Source organism: Pyrus communis, chromosome 9 (genome assembly GCF_963583255.1).
Source record: "Pyrus communis chromosome 9, drPyrComm1.1, whole genome shotgun sequence".
Taxonomy (NCBI): Eukaryota; Viridiplantae; Streptophyta; class Magnoliopsida; order Rosales; family Rosaceae; genus Pyrus; species Pyrus communis.
In genome coordinates this window covers 7285683-7305496 of record NC_084811.1, presented here as the reverse complement: position 1 = coordinate 7305496, position 19814 = coordinate 7285683, and the positions used below count along the sequence as shown (strand labels likewise).

Here is a 19814-nt window from a genome sequence, read left to right as displayed (position 1 = left end):
TAGTTCAAATATTAGTTCATTCGAACAGAAATATGCAAGCCATACAAATATTAGTTCATTTGAGCCACAAGCAAACAAGCTAAAACACAACACAACAAGCACATGAAAATCTTTGGTGAAAAAAAAAGCAACCACAACAACAACAAGCGCACACATAAAATATGGGGCAACTTTTGTTCACCATCTTATTTATCATCATTTGATGAATTTAAATTTGAAGATTTGTTTCTATCTATCACATAGATATCAAAATTTAAACTCATTTGACAATAATAGATTAGATGGTGAGCAAAACTATTCCCCGTTAAATATAGTCACACACTATTTAACAAACCAACAAAAAAAGAAGATAGAAACAAACCCAAGCACCCACACAAACTTAAGCACCGATCAACAACAAGAAGACAAATCAAACTTTGGGCTCGGGCGAGTCGGGGTGTTGGCCATGATCACGAACCTTAACGACGAAGAAACCTAGCGCATGGCCGGCCAAGGCGGCGACGAGGATTCCGATATTGAATGACATGACAGAGAGCATGACCAGGTAAGCCAAACCGGTACGAAAGGTGTGGACGCCGGTCTGACCGAGCAGGGATAGGTAGGGTTTGGCTGCTGGTCTGTGTTTGGGCAAAACGGACAATACCTCGATGGCGACAGCGAGGAGGAATATAAAGAAGAGAGCCAAGACGTACATGCCGAGGTTGTTGTTAGGCCACTTGGGGAAGAGGATGATGACATCTTTGCCCCATGTGAGGCTGCTGCTCATCATCATGGTACCATAAGTTGTGTTCGTCAGGTCGCCCTTGGGCGGAGGAGACATATTTGGCATGTCGTCCATTTCTCTCTCTAGAGAGAGAGAGAGAGAGAGAGAGAGAGAGAGAGAGATAGAGAGACAAAGAGGTTTGAGATTTTGAGGTTTGATTACTTCGAATGAATCTGGTTTTGGTGGCAATGGAAGGTGATTTTTTCTTCTTGCTTTTAGTGTATATTATATAAATGGAGGAGCTGGAAAGCAACGACGTTCGGGGTGATGACGATCGAGGTTTGAGAGACCTGAGTGGCCTTCTTTTTATTTTACAATGGCTTTTGTTTGTTTCACATAGCTTTTAATGTAATTTTACAATTTATACAGTTCCACCATATTAAACTTTTCATGATGTTCTGTAACTTGCGTTGTCATACTAAATATAAAACTTTAAACAAGTTTATTCTAATATGATATATAACATATGTAAATTAGGTCAGTTGATTATGTAATGTGTTTATCTTTACACATTTCAATTCGAATCTCATTTCCCAATAAATTAGTATAATTGAAACACCAATTTTTCAAAAACCAAAATATATATAACTTTTCGTTCAAATCCACGGTCATAGAATAAATCATATATCTAGGCCAAGATCATTACGTTGGTTCATTAAATTTATATTGGAGAAGGAAATAAAAAGATTCAATGGTGCTTGGAAAGTGGAGTGGAGGAGTGGGCACGTATAAAGGAAATGACAGAAATAAAGGTGATGGAACTAATAAGGATTTGACTATCAAACAATACAGGATTAGTGGAATCTAATAACGGGGGCGTTTGTTTGCCCTCACTAAGTTGGACTGGACTGGACTGGAGTAGCTATTAGTCCAATACTGTGTTTGTTCCATGCTGGGACTAACATTAATGAGACTAAAGGGGACTAGCATGGACAAAACCCTTCACTAAGAGGTATTAGCAAGACCCCCCAATAACCATGGGACTAGCTAAGACTATCCTCTCTTTCTCGTCCTCGTCATGCTCAACGACCACTCCCGACAGACTTGTCGTCATCTCCGGTCACCTAGATCAATCATTAACTTTCCGACTCTCTTTCAGATCCATTTCACAACCAACTTTCATATAAAATATACCAAATTGAAGCTGGGAGTGACAAGATTACGATTTTACCTGAATCAAGGCCAAAATGTGGTCGAATGTGGCCAGAAAATGGCCTGGAAGTCTCGGCCTGTTTGGGCTTCTTCAAATCCATGACAGATTCGAGCATTCAAAGCTAAGATCTCGGTCTAGGGATGGTGATGAATTTTTTGGCGGTGCTAACTTCATCCAATTTAACGAGGGTTGGCCGGAAAACACATCGGGAAACCTGCAACTCGTCGGGAAAATTGGAGCCGTGAGGTTCCATTCGAACAACACATAGCTAGAGAGGGAGAGGGAGGACAGAGAAATAGAGACTGGAATCAATAAGAAGTTTGACCAGGAATGAGAAAGAGACATGAATTGAGAGGTCTAAGAGGAAAAAAAGAGGGAAAGGGTGAGACGATGAGAGAAGAGGAAAATAGTGGGATGGAAATGGTAGGAAAAGGTGAAGAAAAAGATAAGATCATAATAAAATATTAATAATTTATATATTAAATAATATAATATTAGAATTTGTTATTATCCAGCTTCTTAGTCCAATACTGCACCAAACGCTTCACTAAGTTAGTCCAGTTTAGTCTAGTCTAAGCCAGTCCAGCTTAGTCCTTGAAGCTAATCCAGTCCGAGATAGTCCGGCGCAACAAACGCCCCATCGTCTTTGGTATTTCAGTATAGGAGTCTAGGAGAGGTACTAGTCCGTGCACCATATCTAACCATACTGCCACCTAGTGGTACAGCTGTGTTTTGTAAACTTTTGGCGTTTGTTGCGCCGGACTATCTCGGACTGGATTAGCTTCAAGGACTAAGCTGGACTGGCTTAGACTAGACTAAACTGGACTAACTTAGTGAAGCGTTTGGTGCAGTATTGGACTAAGAAGCTGGATAATAACAAATTCTAATATTATTTTATTTAATATATAAATTATTAATATTTTATTATGATCTTATCTTTTTCTCCATCTTTTCCTACCATTTATGTCCCACTCTTTTCCTCTTCTCTCATCGTCCCACCCTCTCCCTCTTTTTTCCTCTCAGACCTCTCAATTCATGTCTCTTTCTCATTCCTGGTCAAACTCCTTATTGATTCCAGTCTCTATTTCTCTGTCATCCCTCCCTCTCTAGCTATGTGTTGTTCGAACGGAACCTCACGGCTCCAATTTTCCCGACGAGTTGCAGGTTTCCCGATGTGTTTTCCGGCCAACCCTCGTTAAATTGGATGAAGTTAGCACCGCCAAAAAATTCATCACCATCCCTAGACCGAGATCTTAGCTTTGAATGCTCGAATCTGTCATGGATTTGAAGAAGCCCAAACAGGCCGAGACTTCCAGGCCATTTTCTGGCCACATTCGACCACATTTTGGCCTCGATTCAAGTAAAATCGTAATCTTGTCACTCCCAGCTTCAATTTGGTATATTTTATATGAAAGTTGGTTGTGAAATGGATCTGAAAGAGAGTCGGGAAGTTAATGATTGATCTAGGTGACCGGCGATGACGAGGAGTCTGTCGGGAGTGGTCGTTGAGCATGACAAGGACGAGAAATAGAGAATAGTCTTAGCTAGTCCCATGGTTATTGGGGGGTCTCACTAAGACCTCTTAGTGAAGGGTTTTGTCCATGCTAGTCCCCTTTAGTCTCATTAATGTTAGTCCCAGCATGGAACAAACACAGTATTGGACTAATAGCTACTCCAGTCCAGTCCAGTCCAACTTAGTGAGGGCAAACAAACGCCCCCGTAAAGAAACAATATGACGCTAGCAGATGAGCAGGTATTTTGTATGTGTGAATAATTTTATTTAATTTTTTATTTTTTTATTAAGGAGTGTAATCAGTTTTTAAAATTTTAAAAAGAGTATGAAATAATGATGATGTAACAATTTCTCTTAATAAGTGCATATTTTTTCTTAATATTACATAATTAATGTTTTGTCTTCTTTATGTAAATATTGTGACATCCTACATCGACCAGGAGAGTGATCTTTATATGTATATTATCATCCTCACCTAGCACGAGACCTTTTGGGAGCTCACTGGCTTCGGGTTCCATGGGAACTCCGAAGTTCTGGGCCCGCTCCACCACTGTAGCACGATATTGTCCACTTTGGGCTCCGACCAGGTTTTGTTTCTGGGAACTCACATGAGAACTTCCCGATGGGTCATCCATCCTGGGAGTGCTCTCGTGCGTTACTCGCTTAACTTCGGAGTTCCCATGGAACTCGAAGCCAGTAAGCTCCCAAAAGACCCCGTGCTAGGTGAGGATGGGAATATACATATAAGGATCACTCCCTAGGATGTGGGATGTCACAAATATTATGTATCAAAAGTGAGGATAAAATAGGAAAAATAGGAATATGATTGTCATTTATTAAAAAAAAAAAAAAGGGTATAATAGGAAAATAAGGATATGATTGTCAGTTTCTCAAAAGATACAAAATTACTGTTTTGCCCTCCTCATATCAATATTGTGTATCAAAAGTAAGGGCAAAATAGACAAAAAAGAGTAAAAAGTTGACAAGAAGGGTTCTCTTAGTAATAGTATAGATTATCCTGAATTTATAGTTAATTAATTAGTTTTGAATCAGCAGTGCTTAGGTAAATTCAAGGATCAGACCATGAATTTCTAGGTTCAATGACCAAAAAACTGGAGATGCACCTGTCTGCATGCGCAAACAAAGATATATGTACGATGGTTAAATCCTACGTAATTGTTTCTACTTGGTTATAGTGGTAGGGACATTATATATATCATTGTTGCATCAATGCGAGTTGAAATTGGATCTCCTCTAATGATTAAATTTAAATAGTATAACTCTCTCCATTTGTTTTCTCTGTGAAAATACTTCCATGGTTGATTGTTAGGAGGACACAAGATGTTTTACATTATAGAATAAGGTGAAAATTTAGAGATCCTTGCAATACATGACAGATCCTCCTCAATTGTTTGCTTAATTAGCCTTACAAATGATGAATCAAAGCTATTTTCTTGAAATATTAAAGGTAAAACTATTCATTGACAAAAGGTAAAACTAAATCTGATCATCAACTAGGCATAACAAAATCAAATTTCAACTAGGCTGGGGAAGCAGCTGGTTTGGCAAGAGCAAGAGCACTGGCCTTGACTATAAAGTACCCGAAGGTGTGGCCTGCCACAGCGACTATGAAGATTCCGGCGTTGAATGACATGACAGCGAGCATGACCAAGTACCCCATGCAAATTCGAACAGAGTAAATGGACGCATGAGTGATCCCCGCCACAATCGGGTTCATGCTAGGTTTGACAACGGGCCAGGCAGACAAAGCTTCCATAGCAAAGGCTAGCACAAACACAAACAGTAAAGCCAATATGTACATGCCAGTGCTTTCATTAGGCCAGCCTTTGAATAGGATTGTAGCCTCATTTCCCCAGTGGAAGTTCATCTGCATGTTCATCTTCATCGTGTCCTCCATCCTTTCCTTGCTTGAGATTTCGGCATGGCAAGGTTTTCTTGTTGGTTTTGGTGTAATATAGTTTACAGACGAGACGTGCAAGTGTTGAAAACAATGTTGTTGGGACTTGGTTTGGAGGTGATTACAAGAGCTGAGGGACAAATGGCCGCTCTAGAGTTCTTCCAAAGATGGGTATAATTAAACACATTTGGAGTTGGTGCTAAGAAGCTAAGATGTTATATGCTTTAAATTGATGAGAAGGTAAAGCCCAACTATGTCAATAAGCTCTCTTGTGAAATTCACTAGTTACATTATTTATTCTGATCTGAAAATGTATCATATGTTATTCACTTCACAATTGAAAGAAACTTAAGCCACAAGACCAATTCTTATTATATTTATCTTTCATTACTGGGAGATGCTTCTGATCTTTGTAGTCAGACCTTTTCGTTCTACTTTTTCCTCCCAAATGTCCCACGATAATCGAAACTGTCAACTTTTTAGTTCACTCTTTAAATATCAACTATGCTAAAAATCAACTAAATTAATTTAACTATCCGATTAACGTTGTCGAATTTTCTATGTTTAAATGAATAACATTATTTATCCATTTATTAGATAATCATCATATGACTAATGATTTCTCATTTGATTAATTTTGAATAGAGTTGATGTGAAGTTATAAATAGACGATTTAAATCATCATACAACAATAAAAAGTAAAAATAAGAGCAGACTAACACTTTTGTTCACCAAATCATGAAGTGAATGTATAAAACTTTCGTTAAGTTATTAATACAGTTCTAATTCAGAAATATTACAAACATGCAGTTAGTAGTGTCAATGCACTCAAGTGCACATACACAAACAAAAAATGTAAAGGAAAATTTTATTTGAATCCATTTAACCTCTTTTCACACCCAATTTATTCTCTTCACCCATACTGTTTTTTATTAAAGAATTAATCTCTCTTTAAACCCAAATTTATTACCTAAACTACCCTCTCAAACCCTATTCAAAATGTTAAGTTATCTTTACACTCATTCCCTTTATAAAATAACATCTGTGATTGAATTATTTTATTTTTTAAAGAGGCATCCTTGCCCCACCCCCCTCTTCCCACTAGCTTTTCCAAGGCTACTTTTTTTTTTCTTTCTGCTACCAAACCCAGACATAGGCCTTTTTCTTTCTACTGATGTGCATAAGCAACAAATCAAACAATTCATCCCCTTATATTTATCAACAAGCAAGGAAGTTCCTAATCTAAGAACATTGGTAAGAAGTTTTTCTGTGACAACTCGTCCTTAATTTTCTATGTAATTTCTTCCCGACTATGTAAATTGTCTATTATGCCCTTGTAGACAAGTGACGTGGACGTGTTTATATCGCTTTATTTTATTCCTCGCTATCGCTTTTAAATTGTACTCGTTGTTGCGAGAGTACGAGAATTTTTATCACTGTAAAAACATTATTTCGGATAGATTTTTTATTCTCTGTTCTGTACAAAATCTAAACTCTATCCTTGGTTTTCTTTAAAGCCAACATGTGCACTCCCCATTATTTCACTCCCTCACCAATCAACTCCCTCAAATCTCTCACCAATCCCATCCATTCCCTCCTCATGGCACCCAATCAGAAAAGCAAAAGAAAAAGCTTTCTCTCTCTTCATTCTCTCTCTCCCTCCCGAAACTTTCTTTCTCTGTAATTGCCATGAACAAGCACCAAAGTACGTAGATCGAGCTTAAAAACCTCACCATTACGTTCATTTCATCTTCATGAACTCAACCATACCAACCAACCTTAGTTTGACCGAATTTTGGACGTCGAACTTGGAAGGTCCGAACTCAGTGAGTTTGAGTTCATCAAATTTTAGGCCGAGTTAAGGAGTTTTAAAGGTCAAGGAAGCTTTCCCACAACTTTCCGAGACCTCTAGGATAATTTTGAAGAAGCTTCAATGTCGAAACAACCGAGTTTCGAGGAGTTCACTTTTGGCCGGAACTTTCGAGGTGATTTCCGACCACCTCCATCCACTTTTTGGACTCCAAAAAGGTATAATGTGATTCTACTCTTCATAAGCTTCAAATCCATATAAAGTAGGTCGAAAATTGTTGAGAAATGAAAAAGTTATGCAAGTTTGAAATTTTTCTAGAAACCGACAAGATTCGAGTTGCAGACGGCGGTGGAGGATGACGGCGGACAACGGAGGTCGCCAAAGAAGTCAGGGAATATTCGTCAAAGTCGACGGAATATTCTAACGGCGTCAGATAACACCGTTAATCTTTATTAAGGTTTTAACGGAATATTCCTGACGGTGTCAGTCACATCGACGGCACGTGCCTGCACGTGGAGGCGCGTCTGGCCGTGCCTTGGTCAGCACGTGCGGGGTCCATAAATTTATCTGAAATTTTGTGTAGGTCCATGACGTCGAGTAGATTGATTTCATGTATTTAAACCCTCGGTTTGAGCAAACTATGGGGGTTTTATTTAAGTTTCCATATATGTGTTTTAATTAATTATATTATAGTTATTTCATATATAGGGGAAACGTACCCCGAAGACTTACGGGGCCAGGCTAGGCTCGGGGGCTACGACCCTATGACGTACTTGTGAGTGGGCAGTTTATTGATACCTATACATATTTATAGTTTCCCTAAATGTTTAGTTACTCCATTTTTACGTTTATATTGCCAAGTATTCGTTATTGTGATATTAAATGTGATAAATGCTGCTATATGTTTGGGATATTACTGTCGTGACATTCATACATATTTGTTCATGCTCATCTTGCTGCATCGGTGTTAGTACTCGCCCCAGGGCCAGGGCCAGTCCTTCACGTGTATGTTCACATCGCACCGTTAGCTCACCTTGGATCCAAGTTAGGTGTCAGTCCTGTCGGGCATATTGCATTAGGCAATCTGACTTGTATGTGATCGTGCTTCTGCACCAGCCTTCACATGATTGTAGTACTAGAGCGTATTGATTACACCCAGTTTTGTTCGTGTCAGAGATTTTCTGTTCGAACTCGTGTGTCAACTTAGATGGATAAGCACTTAGCTATACTTGATTATCACATGATTTTTATTACTGCGGCATTAAAATATCATGACTTGGCATATTTCTGGTTATATTGTTGTTATTGTTGTTTACATACCTACATAGTATGTTTTAAGGAAACTATACTTGTTTTATGGCGAGGGGTTACTATATTCGAAAATAAAGGTTTTCGTATAAGCATTGTTTTGATGGCCCACTCAACTTTGTTTTTTGCCCCTCCAGGACCAGATAGCTGTACTCTTTGTGGTGTTCGAGGAACCTCGACAGTTCTGACATTCTATTTGGTTTAGAAGTATGAACTTATCTACTATTGTGTAATAAGTGTACTTAGCTACTTTGACTACTCTATGGTAGTCGTACTGTTTATTATGCTTTGAATAATTGTAGTGGGTTATTCCCACGATTGCGCACTCTTTCACTGTTTAGTATAATTAGTTCTAATTTGTTTTAAATTTATCCACTTTTTCACATCACTTACCCACATCACTTACCCTTATGGTTACATCACCTCACGGTGATGGCCATCATGCTTCAACCTTCCTAGGTTGAGGTGTGTCATTTTCCTTAGAAATTTCCAATTACAGAAAGTTTAACAAACCATTCGGGATTGATGAAAAAAATTGAAACCCAAATACTTATCTTCTAAACTTTAAAAAAAATTGAAATCAAACGAACAAAATATTTATAAATTGAGTCATATCTTAGTTGGAGGATTCAAAACTTCAAAATCACTATCCATCAATAAAAAAAACTTGTTTTTCTCTACAAGACATATTAGGGTTTTAGCCAGAATGAACGTAGGCTAAACAAGAAGTGATGGTAGGGTTTAATGGGTTTATTGATAAATTTGAGTTTTATTATTAATTTCATTTTGTACTTAATAGTAAATGCAATAGAGTAAAATAGACAATTAACAATTTAAATTTAAGTTGAGTGTAAAAAGAAAGTTACATGATTCAAATAAAATTTCCCAAATGTAAAACCCACCCCACAATCCATTATCCGCACCTCATGGGAGGAAGATCTGACGGTCTCTCAATACCCGAACCGCCCGACTTCTTCCAAACCCCACTCCCGAACACCAAGAACCCAACCGCGTGCCCGCCAAGCGTGGCAAGAAAAACGCCCCCATTGAACGACATGACGGCGAGCATCACCAGATACGACACCCCCGAACGCACCGTGTAAAGACACGTCCGCAGCAGCCCCGCCGTGACGATATTAGTTCCGGGCTTGATTAGCCGGCTGTGAGAGAGCCACTCGACCAGCACGCCCAGAAGGAAGACAAACACCAATGAAATGGCGTACATGGCCGGGCGGTCGGGTCCTGGCCAACCCGTGAAGAGAACCTCCGCGCTGTGGCCCCAGAAGAATGACATATGCATCATCATCCTGTGGCGACGCATCGGCATGAACCCGCCACTATTACTGCCGTTAATCAGCGTCGCTGCTGGTGGGGATGGAATGTTATGATGTGAAGCAGTCATTTTAAAGCTACACTCGGGACCAGTGGATTGAAGAGAAAGACTTTAACTATTAAGACAATCTAGTACTTGCAGTTTAGATTAAAGGGGTATTTGGTACTTGGCGAAATGGAAGCAAGGACTTAATGACCCAAGAAAGAGCTAACAGAACTGAGAAGTTCTCTTCCTCGACTTCTGGTAGGTCACGCTGGTTCTCTATTTCTACACTTCTGGTAGGTCACACTTTTATAGGAAGTAAAAGGTATTGTTTTTTTATTCTATTTTATTTTTATTTTGGTTCGTTTACAAGCAGTTCCTGGCACGAAAGCACCATACCAAATTTATATTATAGGCTTCAAACTTTCAAAGCCTTCTAAAAGCTAGTTCCAACTTATTGGTCAAAAAAAAAAAAAAATTTCTTATATGCTACGAACATTTGATTGATTAAATTGATTTGGATTATTACTTTTATTGTGATTCTGTAAATTTAAGTCATCCCCGCAGACGCACCACCTGCAGCACAGTAGCACCCATGGCCTCCTAGCCACGCCAATTCCAATCCTCGTCCTCACCAAGCCAAATTTTCAAGCCTCAAGGCTCTAGAAAATTAAGAAGGAAAAATGAAACTTTTTCTTACCTTGGTGCGGTGTGGAGAAGAAGAACAACAACGTGAAACGATTATTTGCAAGGGCAAGAGAAGAAGAAAGTTAAGGTAGGGGGAACAAATTTCCTCTAGCTTCTCTCTTCCTTGTAGGGATAAAAATTAGTTCTCCAAATTTGTTTAATCCCCCCTGCTTAAAGCAGAATTAAATAGATATTGGTGGCATTTGGTTTCCATTTCCTAGAAGAGTATCTCCAAGTCAAAGAAGGAGATCTACATCAAACTGGGGAGGCAGATTGGGACTTCTACATCTACTGTCCTTTTCCTTCATGCAACCCAATAGGTGTGGGGGCATTTGTGAAGCCTAAAATAATCTCAAAAGCCTAGAAGACACGTTTTGCTCAAGAAATACAAGATTGCCCTCATTAAACGGACTTCTCAAATACTCTCACGCGCAGCTCAGCACCCTGAAGGTCCAAGAAGCTGAATACAACTACTGCTCACTTGCCCATAGCAAGGAAAAGTCAAAGGCATTAAAGATAAATATTAATTACTAAATCTCATCTTTAATACGTTCCCAATTGAATATTGACTCCATCCAAGTAAGTAATCTCTATTTCAGTCAATTAGGGATACTTGCACCATTATCTCAATATATTAGTGAGGAACCAACTTAGGCATCGAAGATCAATTGAGCCCCTAACCCCACCTTATGGGCGTGTGAGGCATAGGTTTTTTTCATCAAAAGTATTGATTGTTTTGTAGGTACATTTTTATCAAGATTGAAGATAACGGAAATTCGCTACCACAATCACAATGAAGCAAAACCGAATAAGACATCGAACACAAAGAAAGCAAAGCCTTAAGAGACCTGTATTCAAATTCAATATTGGAGCGAGAGACAATACTGCTTCTAAGATATTTGGTGAGCAAGTTATTTTCATACATGTGCTACGAGTATAGTATGATTTGTTTCCAAGCAATTTCGTGGCACGAAAGCTGCCACACAATATAACTAATATTAAAGCTCTTAAACTTTCTAAGCATTTTAAAAAGCTACAATTATAGAATACAAACATATTTGCATATTTCACGATTTGGCACCAAATCCTTTAGTCACGTGCACGATTTGGCACCACCAAATCCTTCAGTCACATGCAAGAAATGGAGCTAATGAAAAGGGCCAACACACCAACAATGCCATGACGACGACCACTGGATTAGGGTCGATGGAGGTGGAGCAATCTGAATCCGTTGCACACGTACTATTGTTGCCGTTCCCAGCACAAGGCCACATCACTCCGATGCTAAGCTTTGCGCAGCTGCTATGCCACGCTGGCATCCACGTCACCTTACTCAGTACGGAGCACAACCACCGTCTCCTCACCCAACGCCGTGCCCTCTCCGCCCACTTCCCAACCCTCCACTTCGAGTCCATACCCGATGGCCTCCCACCGGACCACCCCCGCACCATTCACCCCATAGACGACATCGTCTCGTCGCTAAGGTCCGTAACCAAGCCACTCCTCCCAAAAAGGATAATGAGTCCTATGGCGCCACCACCACTCGCCATCCTCCTTTGAGTTGTGTCATAATAGATGGGATGATGTGTTTCGCGATTGACGTCGCAGAGGTGGGAATTCCCGTACTTGCCCTCCCCACAACAAGCGTTTGCAGCTTCTGGTGTAGTTCGTGCATCCCCAACCTCATTCAACAAGGCCAGCTTCCCTTCCAAGGTGATCACCATCACCCTTCGTTTCTTTCTTATAAAACTTTAATTTCATAGAAATCTGATTTTCACAAAATTCTTATGGTGATATCTGTCGCTCTTATTTTCAATTCTTGCTAGTATACTGTACATGTGTTTTTTGAGCTGATGAACACTATGTACATGTATATGCTTCTGGTGTTGAAACAGATGAGGACATGGATCAGCCGATTAGGGATATTCAAGGGATGGAAGGTGATAGGATTTTTAGTTACCTGCGCAAAGAGGTTAAAATCACACAAAATATTTGCAAGAGAATAAGGTAGTTGTAGCATAAACGGCTCAAGTAAGGTCGTTTTCCGCTGGAATTATTTAAAACAATTTATGCAAAACCAAAATCTTAGTTAATTAATTGCAAACAAAGATTGAAAAAGGTTGATTTTGAATTTAAGAGCAATAAAAATGAATTTTATTAAAAGTAAATTATGGAAAACAACTAATAACCAATTAAAAAGGAAACAAATCAAAAAGAAAAAGTTTCAAAGAAACAAATTTGGAAAAGCACTAGGGTTCCGCCATCCCCTTAACAAATCCTATGTATGTTTACTAATTACTTATGAATTACCTATGCAACTTTGAAGGTTAGGTTTTCCTAATGCATATTCTACTTGTAGTATTCAAGCTAGAACGTATATCAAACATGCAATGCATCTGTGGTATTCAGATCAAATATAAACATGCATGAATCATTACGCTTTGTAAACCTTTGAAAAACCATGCAATCCCTAGGATGCAGTGCAGTATTCATCATAGGTTAAATTACAACTATTAATCACAAAAAGCAATACTCAATTCCCCGGTGGTATTCCAACCGAATTGCATCCAATTACTTATCTAAACATCCTAATGGTCGTGAATCATTAAGACACAAAGACAGTTTAAAGCATAGTGATTAATAATTCAAAGTATATACTTCCCTCTTAGCAAGATCGGACAGCATGTCGGTGACTGGGAGAATTTCACACTCTGCATCTGCAACTTTTCTGGAGAGGTCCAGAGCATATACTTCTCGGAGCACAGCGGTGGCAAATGGGTGGATGCATATGATTTGGAGTACACAGACGGGAACAAAGCCATTGTCTACTCATCCAAAAATGAACACGCGAGCTACCCTCATCCTGGGACTTACCTTCAGGGGTCAGACAAGCTAGGCATCGGAATAAGGAACGATGCTGCTCGCAGCAACTTATCTGTGGATTCAAGCATTCGGTATGAGATTGTTGCAGCCGAGTATCTTGGAGACGGGGTTGTGAGTGAGCCGGATTGGCTGCAGTTTATGAGAGATTGGGGTCCAACAATAGTGTACAATTCAAGAACTCAGCTTGATAAGGTTATCAATGTCTTGCCTTTGGTGTTTAAGCACAGATTGGAGAGTTTCCAGTTGAGCTTTATGGGGAGGAAGGTCCTACTGGACCAAAGGAGAAGAACAATTGGGTGGGAGATGAGAGAAGCTAGGGTTTTGCTTGGTTTGTGAGAGAAAAACCTACCTTCATGAATCACTTGTTGTAAGCCTAAGTTGTAACCCTATGTAATGTATCCCTTTTTGTGTATAGATATATACAATATAATGTATGGTGCAAGGCTTTTCGAGAAGGAAAAAAAGAGAAAAAAGAAAAGATTAACAATTCAAAATATGCATGCATAATATCATAAGTAATTAAATAAAAACTACATATTCATGCTAAAACTCAAGGCTTCGCCCTAGCAAAAGAAAATTAGTTACGCATATTCATACTTAAAATCAACATAATTATATTCAACTAATTCGCCCAAAAATCTGCACAGCCACGTTTTGAACTCAAATCAGCTCCAAAACTGGCCCAAAATAGTTGGATTTAAAGCTTTCTGATCACTTCTCCAAAAGGCCACGAACTCATCTGAGGTCATCTTGGGCTCTAAAAACGCAATTCAAGCCCAGAAACATCAATTTCCAGCAATGCGCACTGCTTCTTTAATATATCACCAGAAAATAACCGCTTAGTAGAAAAATCCCAAATTTTGATACGAACAAGCCAAAAGACACACGAACATCCTCCAATTTGAATTACTCCAAAATTCGTCCGCTTGATCACATTTCGCTCCAAAGGAATTCGAATGTCGTATGTTGAAAATATAAAGCAAAATATCAAAATTCTACCAAAATAATTACCAAATTATACTAAAAATAGGATAAAATATGTAATATAATATTGACTCATCAGAAGGTCTTCTGCGACGACGGGATATACCGACTATCTGCAAAATGCCAGTCGACCGTCCAATTTTTAAATTTTTCATGGAGGAATTTGAGGCCATCACTCGAGCCTCTGCTCTCACACCTTCGACGATCTAGAGCCCTTAATACTCTTCCAGATCGCCACTTTCCCAAAATTTACACCTTAGGCCCTTTCCATGCCCTTCTCAAATCTCGCGCGGGAGACGATGTACCATCCTCAGTTTCCTCCTTGCGCCACGAAGACCGACGTTGCATGGCGTGGCTCGACTCCCAACAGTTGGGGTCCGTTATTTTCGTCAGCTTTGGGAGTTTGGCAAAGCTGATACATGTCCATGGACTAGAGTTATGGCACGGTTTAATCAACAGTGGCAAGCCTTTTTTGTGGGTAGTGCGATCGGACATGCTTTCGAGTGAGCAAGAGGAGCATGCAACTCCGGTGGAGTTAGAGAATGGTACTAAAGAAAGCGGGTTTATAGCGGAGTGGGTCCCCCAGGAAGAGGTACTGGCCCACAAAGCTGTCGGAGGGTTTTTGACTCACGGCGGCTGGAACTCGACTGTTGAGGGCATCTGGGCGGGAGTTCCGATGCTTTGTTGGCCCCAATTAGCGGACCAACGGGTGAATAGTAGATGGGTTGGTGAAGGTTGGAAGATCAGGCTCGATATGAAGGACACATGCGAAAGGTCTAAGGTGGAGAAGATGGTGAGAACATTGATGGAAGAAGGTGATCGGAGACAGCTGATTTTCAAGTCAGTGGATAATTTTGCTATGTTGGCTCGCCATGCTGTTAGCGAAGATGGCTCTTCGTATAAAAACATGGAAAAACTTATTGAAGACTTAAATTAAAAAATCGTGATGCGAAATCGTTGTTGGTGAAGTTTTTATGTATTGACACGTTTGTGGATGCCATGTATGATTGCTTCATGAAATTAAAAACTCAGTTTAGGTTAAGTTTAAAACTTTGTTGTAATCGCGCCCTCTTCCATTGACACTTGTATTCGAATTCATCTTTTTATGGTTAGATTAGATTTTGCTCAAAATGAGGAGAGATTTTTCAGTATGAGCGGAAGACGGGATTATACAGCATGTGACACTATACAAATTGTGGGATATGTGTGCTAAAAGTTAATAACTTAAAAAATAAAGTTTTCCACCACTTATATAAAAGCACGTGGTGTACCACCGGTGTTCCGGTCACAATGAAAATTTTCTCCAAAATAAGAGATTATATCACAAACTCAAAATTACTTCCCCACATCCTTTTAATTTTTTAATATTTTTCTATCAAGTGTTTATGGTGCGTAGAATATAAAAAATATTAAAAAAACTAAAAAAGTGTAGGGAAAGTAATTTGGGGTGTATGAATATAATATTTCGAAAAAAAATAAGGGAACTGTTATTAGCACTCTCATTCTACACTCTTCACAAGTGTATTTTTCTTTCAAATTATAGAAAATTTGGAGTGCAAAATAAGATTTTTAGAGTGCCAATAACAATTCCCAAAAATAAATAAATAAATATATAAAACAAAATCTAAAATAAATGGACAAACAACTTACTCCACTAATGCTACCGTAAAAGGAAAAATTGTACAAAAAAAACCCTAAAAGGAAAAAAGAGCACCTCCAACTTCCCACCGTAGTCCACAACTCAACCAATACCTAAGTGTGATGCGAGTAGTGTTTGAAATATCCTGAATATGCTCGATATTTCCGTGGAAATATCCAAAAATTTAAGGGACGATATGGAAATTGGGGGGCCCGGGGGGGTGTGGGGTGTGTGAAGCCTAATCATTAATGAATGATGTATATCTTTTATTCCCTCTTTTAACATGAATTATTTTTGAGTTTTCATCTATACAATCTGGGGTTTCAAGATGAAAATTTCAATTAAATTAGTATAATTTATTCGTTTTAGTGAAATGGTTTATTTTATTACTTAGCATTAGAAAGAAGTTTCCTTCGCACATATCACATACTTTATTTTACACAATCTAATCATTAATTTATGATTCATATATATGTTATGGCTTCATATGACATTCCCTAAATAGTAACCTTAAATTTTCATTTTTTTGAGCAAATTTTCATCATTTTCATCGAAGGCAATCAATATCGACATTGGTATTGATATCTCCATCGGTATTTCAATAAATTTGCATATCAATATTTCCACCGATACCAATGTTTTAAACACTGAATCCGAGAAAACAATTACATCACAAAATTCACATGTTTGTAAGGTTGTGAATAAGTTTCTCTAGGTTGTACGAAATCCCACCTTCACTGACAGCAAGACGAGCCAATTTCACAAACTTCTTCACTGACTCCAAAATCTCCTCTCTTTGATCACCTTCTTCCATCAATGTCCTTACCATCTTCTCCACCGTAATCCTATCATATTTGTCCTTCATATCAAACCCAATCTTCCAAACCTCACCAACCAATCTACTTATGATCGGCTGGTCTGCAATTTGTGGCGAACAAAGCATTGGAACTCCCACCCAAATTCCTTCCATTGTCGAGTTCCACCCGCTGTGGGTCAAAAATCCACCCGCAGCCTCATGGGCCAAATCCTCTTCTCGTGGAGCCCATTCCACTATAAACCCTCTTTGTTTAGGACCCACATCAAGCTTCGCCGGAATCACGCCCGCTTCTCTTTCTTCATCATCAATCATATCCGGCCGTAACACCAACAGAAACTGCTTGCCACTATTGACCAGGCCGTGCCAACGCTCTAATAACTGACCACGTGTCATCTTCGTTAAGCTTCCAAAGGAGACAAAAATAACTGATCCTAACCGTTGGGAGTCAAGCCATGCCATGCAACAACGGTCTTCGTGACACAAAGAGGCGGCAGAGGATGATAAATCGTCTCCAACGTGAGATTTGAGGAGAGCATGGATAGGGCTGATGGTGTAAATTTGGGGAAAGCAAAGGGCAATGTGGGGGAGGATTGAAGCATCGAGGTCGTCAAAGGTGTTGAGTAGGAGAGCAGAAACTCGAGGGAGGGCCTGAATCTCCTCTACCATGAATCTAAAAGTTGGGTCATCCATTGGAAGTCTGCAAAAACTTGGTAGATCTTTGTATCGTAAAGATCGTCCATCCCCGGAATTCCGCTAACCATCTTTTCCATGTCCTCATTTGTCGGTCAAAGGAATTAAAATGATACCTTTTGTTATGTTGGTGTATGAGTAGAGGTTTAGAAGTAGAGGGTGTAAATGAATGAGAAGGGTGAACAATTCCATGGATGTTTGTAAGAGATTTTTCCCATAAAAGAATACATGTGAGTAAAAATAAGTATAGAATAAAAAGTTCGAATTTTCTGTCTGTTAGACATGTTTGCCTTTCTTTGAAATAACTTTAGGAATTTGATCTCTCAGAAAACAAAAATTGGAGTGAAATAATGAATAATACTATTAGATAAAGAGAGAAGAAGCATACCTCCAAAGGGAAGCTGACCTTGTTGAATGAGGCCAGGAACGTAGGAATAAGTGCAGATGCCACAAGCGCTGATGGTGCGCAGAGCCATTGTGGGAATCCCCAGCTCCTCTGCCACGTCGATTGTGAAGCTCATAATATCATCTGTTATCACACAGCTCAAAGCAGGAGGACGACTGACAGTACTAGAGTTACACGACTCGTCGTCGTCCTTCTTGTTTTTGGTTAGGGAGATGAGCATGTCACGCAAAAGTGACTTCGTTATAGACCTGAGGGTGGGCACGACGGTGATTATGGGGTTACCATTGCGCGAATGATCGAGTGGGAGGCCGTCGGGGATAGACATCAAAGCAGAGAGATGGGAATCGGGCGGAGAGAGCCTGGCGTTGGCTGAGGCGGCGGTGAGTGTAGTCGGTGGTGAGAAAGGTGACGTGGATGTCTGGGCCAGTCCTGAGGGTAGCCCAAGTAGGCGCCCGTCTACGGCCCCCACTTCAGAGGGGCTTTCAAAAATAATTTATATTCTATAATTAACATATAAAAAAAAAAAAAAAAAAAAAAAAAAAAAAAGTAAGAAATATCATAAGTCATTTGTTAGTACAGTGGAAATGTTGGCTTCATTTTTCTTTGGGGTGAATGCATATAAAGTTATAAAACTCAAGTCTCTTTGCAATCTTTTTTCTTTCAACTTCTCATTCTCTCCATTTCTATCGAATGTTTGAACTAACTTTCCATTTTCTCCATTTCTATTGAATGTTTAAACCAACTATCATATGGTCTTAAAGATTGAACTTTAAGGTAATCAAAACTTTGAATTTTATATATTTCTTTTCAATAACTTTTTATTAAATGGATTATTTTAATATTCAATTTGTTAGTGTGATGTTGATTTTAGAAGGAAAAAAAAAACACAAGAGAAACAATTGGCGTTGAATTTATTATACTCGTCAATCAAGTTTATTATTATTTACTCTCTTGATCATCAAGTTTTATTATTCTTCACTCTCAATCTTAAACTCTTGACTGCAAACATTTAGTACATTTGTGTCTAAAAACATGAATCGTGTAATGTTTAAATAATGTTTGTGTATTTATCTTCTTTTGATATTAATTTTTAATGATATTTGATGTGAAAATTGAACTTTTTATGTATTTAGCGATTTTCTTTTTATACAAATCAATATACAAAAAACCGGAGATCAGAGAATTTTAGAGTCCCACTTCGAATGCTCGCCTAAGGTCCCCAAATTCTCAAGGCTGACCCTAAGATGCCAATGTGGCAAAGCAGCTGTGCCAAGTTCAGCATCGGAGTGAAGTGGCCTTGTGATGGGAAGGGAAATAATAGGACGTGTGTTTGCTCCATCCTCTTCATTGTATCTCGATCGATCTAGCCACATAGATGGGAGAGAGTTTTTCTTCTGCAAGAATTTATCTGATAAGCATGGCTTTTTATAGATTTAAAGGGTTGTCACTTTAGTTATAACTCTTAGATTGTGTCATTATAACGTTGCAATCTATAGGGGTCCTTTCTCAAAAAATTGATGCATTTTTTTTTTTTACCAGAGAAAAGTAGTGTATTAATAATACAATCACAATGCATACAATCTGCTTGTCAAATGCGTGTTAGAGTATCTCCACCCGACCAACCAAATGCCGAGTGAATGCTGAATTGGATAGAAAAGGCAGCAAGGAAGAAGTCCAACCAAAACAATATTTTTGACGTGGATTGACATTGAACGAGTCAGGGAGACGTTTTTTAATTTTGACATCTGATCTCATTGTTCGAGATTTCTTGTTCGAATCTCCCACTACCAGAAATTAGCATTTGCACAAGGAAGTTCTGCCCGAGGAATTATTTTTCATCGGGCAAAGAAACATTACCCGATGGAATAAAAATTTTGGTTGGGCAAAATGGGTCAACATTTTGGTTTTTTTTTTTCTAGAAATTTACG

General features: G+C 39.0%; 3 protein-coding genes and 2 pseudogenes across 3 annotated transcripts; 1 reads left to right on the top strand and 4 right to left on the bottom strand.

Moving 5' to 3' along the window:
- Positions 1-409: 409 nt before the first annotated feature.
- Positions 410-838, bottom strand: LOC137744295 (copper transporter 2-like). The gene has a single exon (XM_068484142.1). It carries the CDS (start codon positions 836-838, stop codon positions 410-412), a length of 429 nt encoding a protein of 142 aa, XP_068340243.1.
- A 4131-nt stretch (positions 839-4969) lies between these two features.
- LOC137744294 (copper transporter 1-like) lies at positions 4970-5347 on the bottom strand. The gene has a single exon (XM_068484141.1). The coding sequence runs from the start codon at positions 5345-5347 to the stop codon at positions 4970-4972; it is 378 nt and encodes a 125-aa protein (XP_068340242.1).
- A 4031-nt stretch (positions 5348-9378) lies between these two features.
- Positions 9379-10035, bottom strand: LOC137744213 (copper transporter 6-like). Its single transcript, XM_068484076.1, has one exon. It carries the CDS (start codon positions 9865-9867, stop codon positions 9379-9381), a length of 489 nt encoding a protein of 162 aa, XP_068340177.1. The 5' UTR covers positions 9868-10035.
- A 1611-nt stretch (positions 10036-11646) lies between these two features.
- On the top strand, positions 11647-15271 carry LOC137744293 (7-deoxyloganetic acid glucosyltransferase-like; annotated as a pseudogene).
- A 1381-nt stretch (positions 15272-16652) lies between these two features.
- LOC137744292 (7-deoxyloganetic acid glucosyltransferase-like) lies at positions 16653-19234 on the bottom strand (annotated as a pseudogene).
- Positions 19235-19814: the final 580 nt, after the last annotated feature.

Excerpts from the sequence above, each read along its gene's own strand:
- LOC137744295 (XM_068484142.1), bottom strand. The coding sequence starts at position 838 with ATGGACGACATGCCAAATATGTCTCCTCCGCCCAAGGGCGACCTGACG.
- LOC137744294 (XM_068484141.1), bottom strand. The coding sequence starts at position 5,347 with ATGGAGGACACGATGAAGATGAACATGCAGATGAACTTCCACTGGGGA.
- LOC137744213 (XM_068484076.1), bottom strand. The coding sequence starts at position 9,867 with ATGACTGCTTCACATCATAACATTCCATCCCCACCAGCAGCGACGCTG.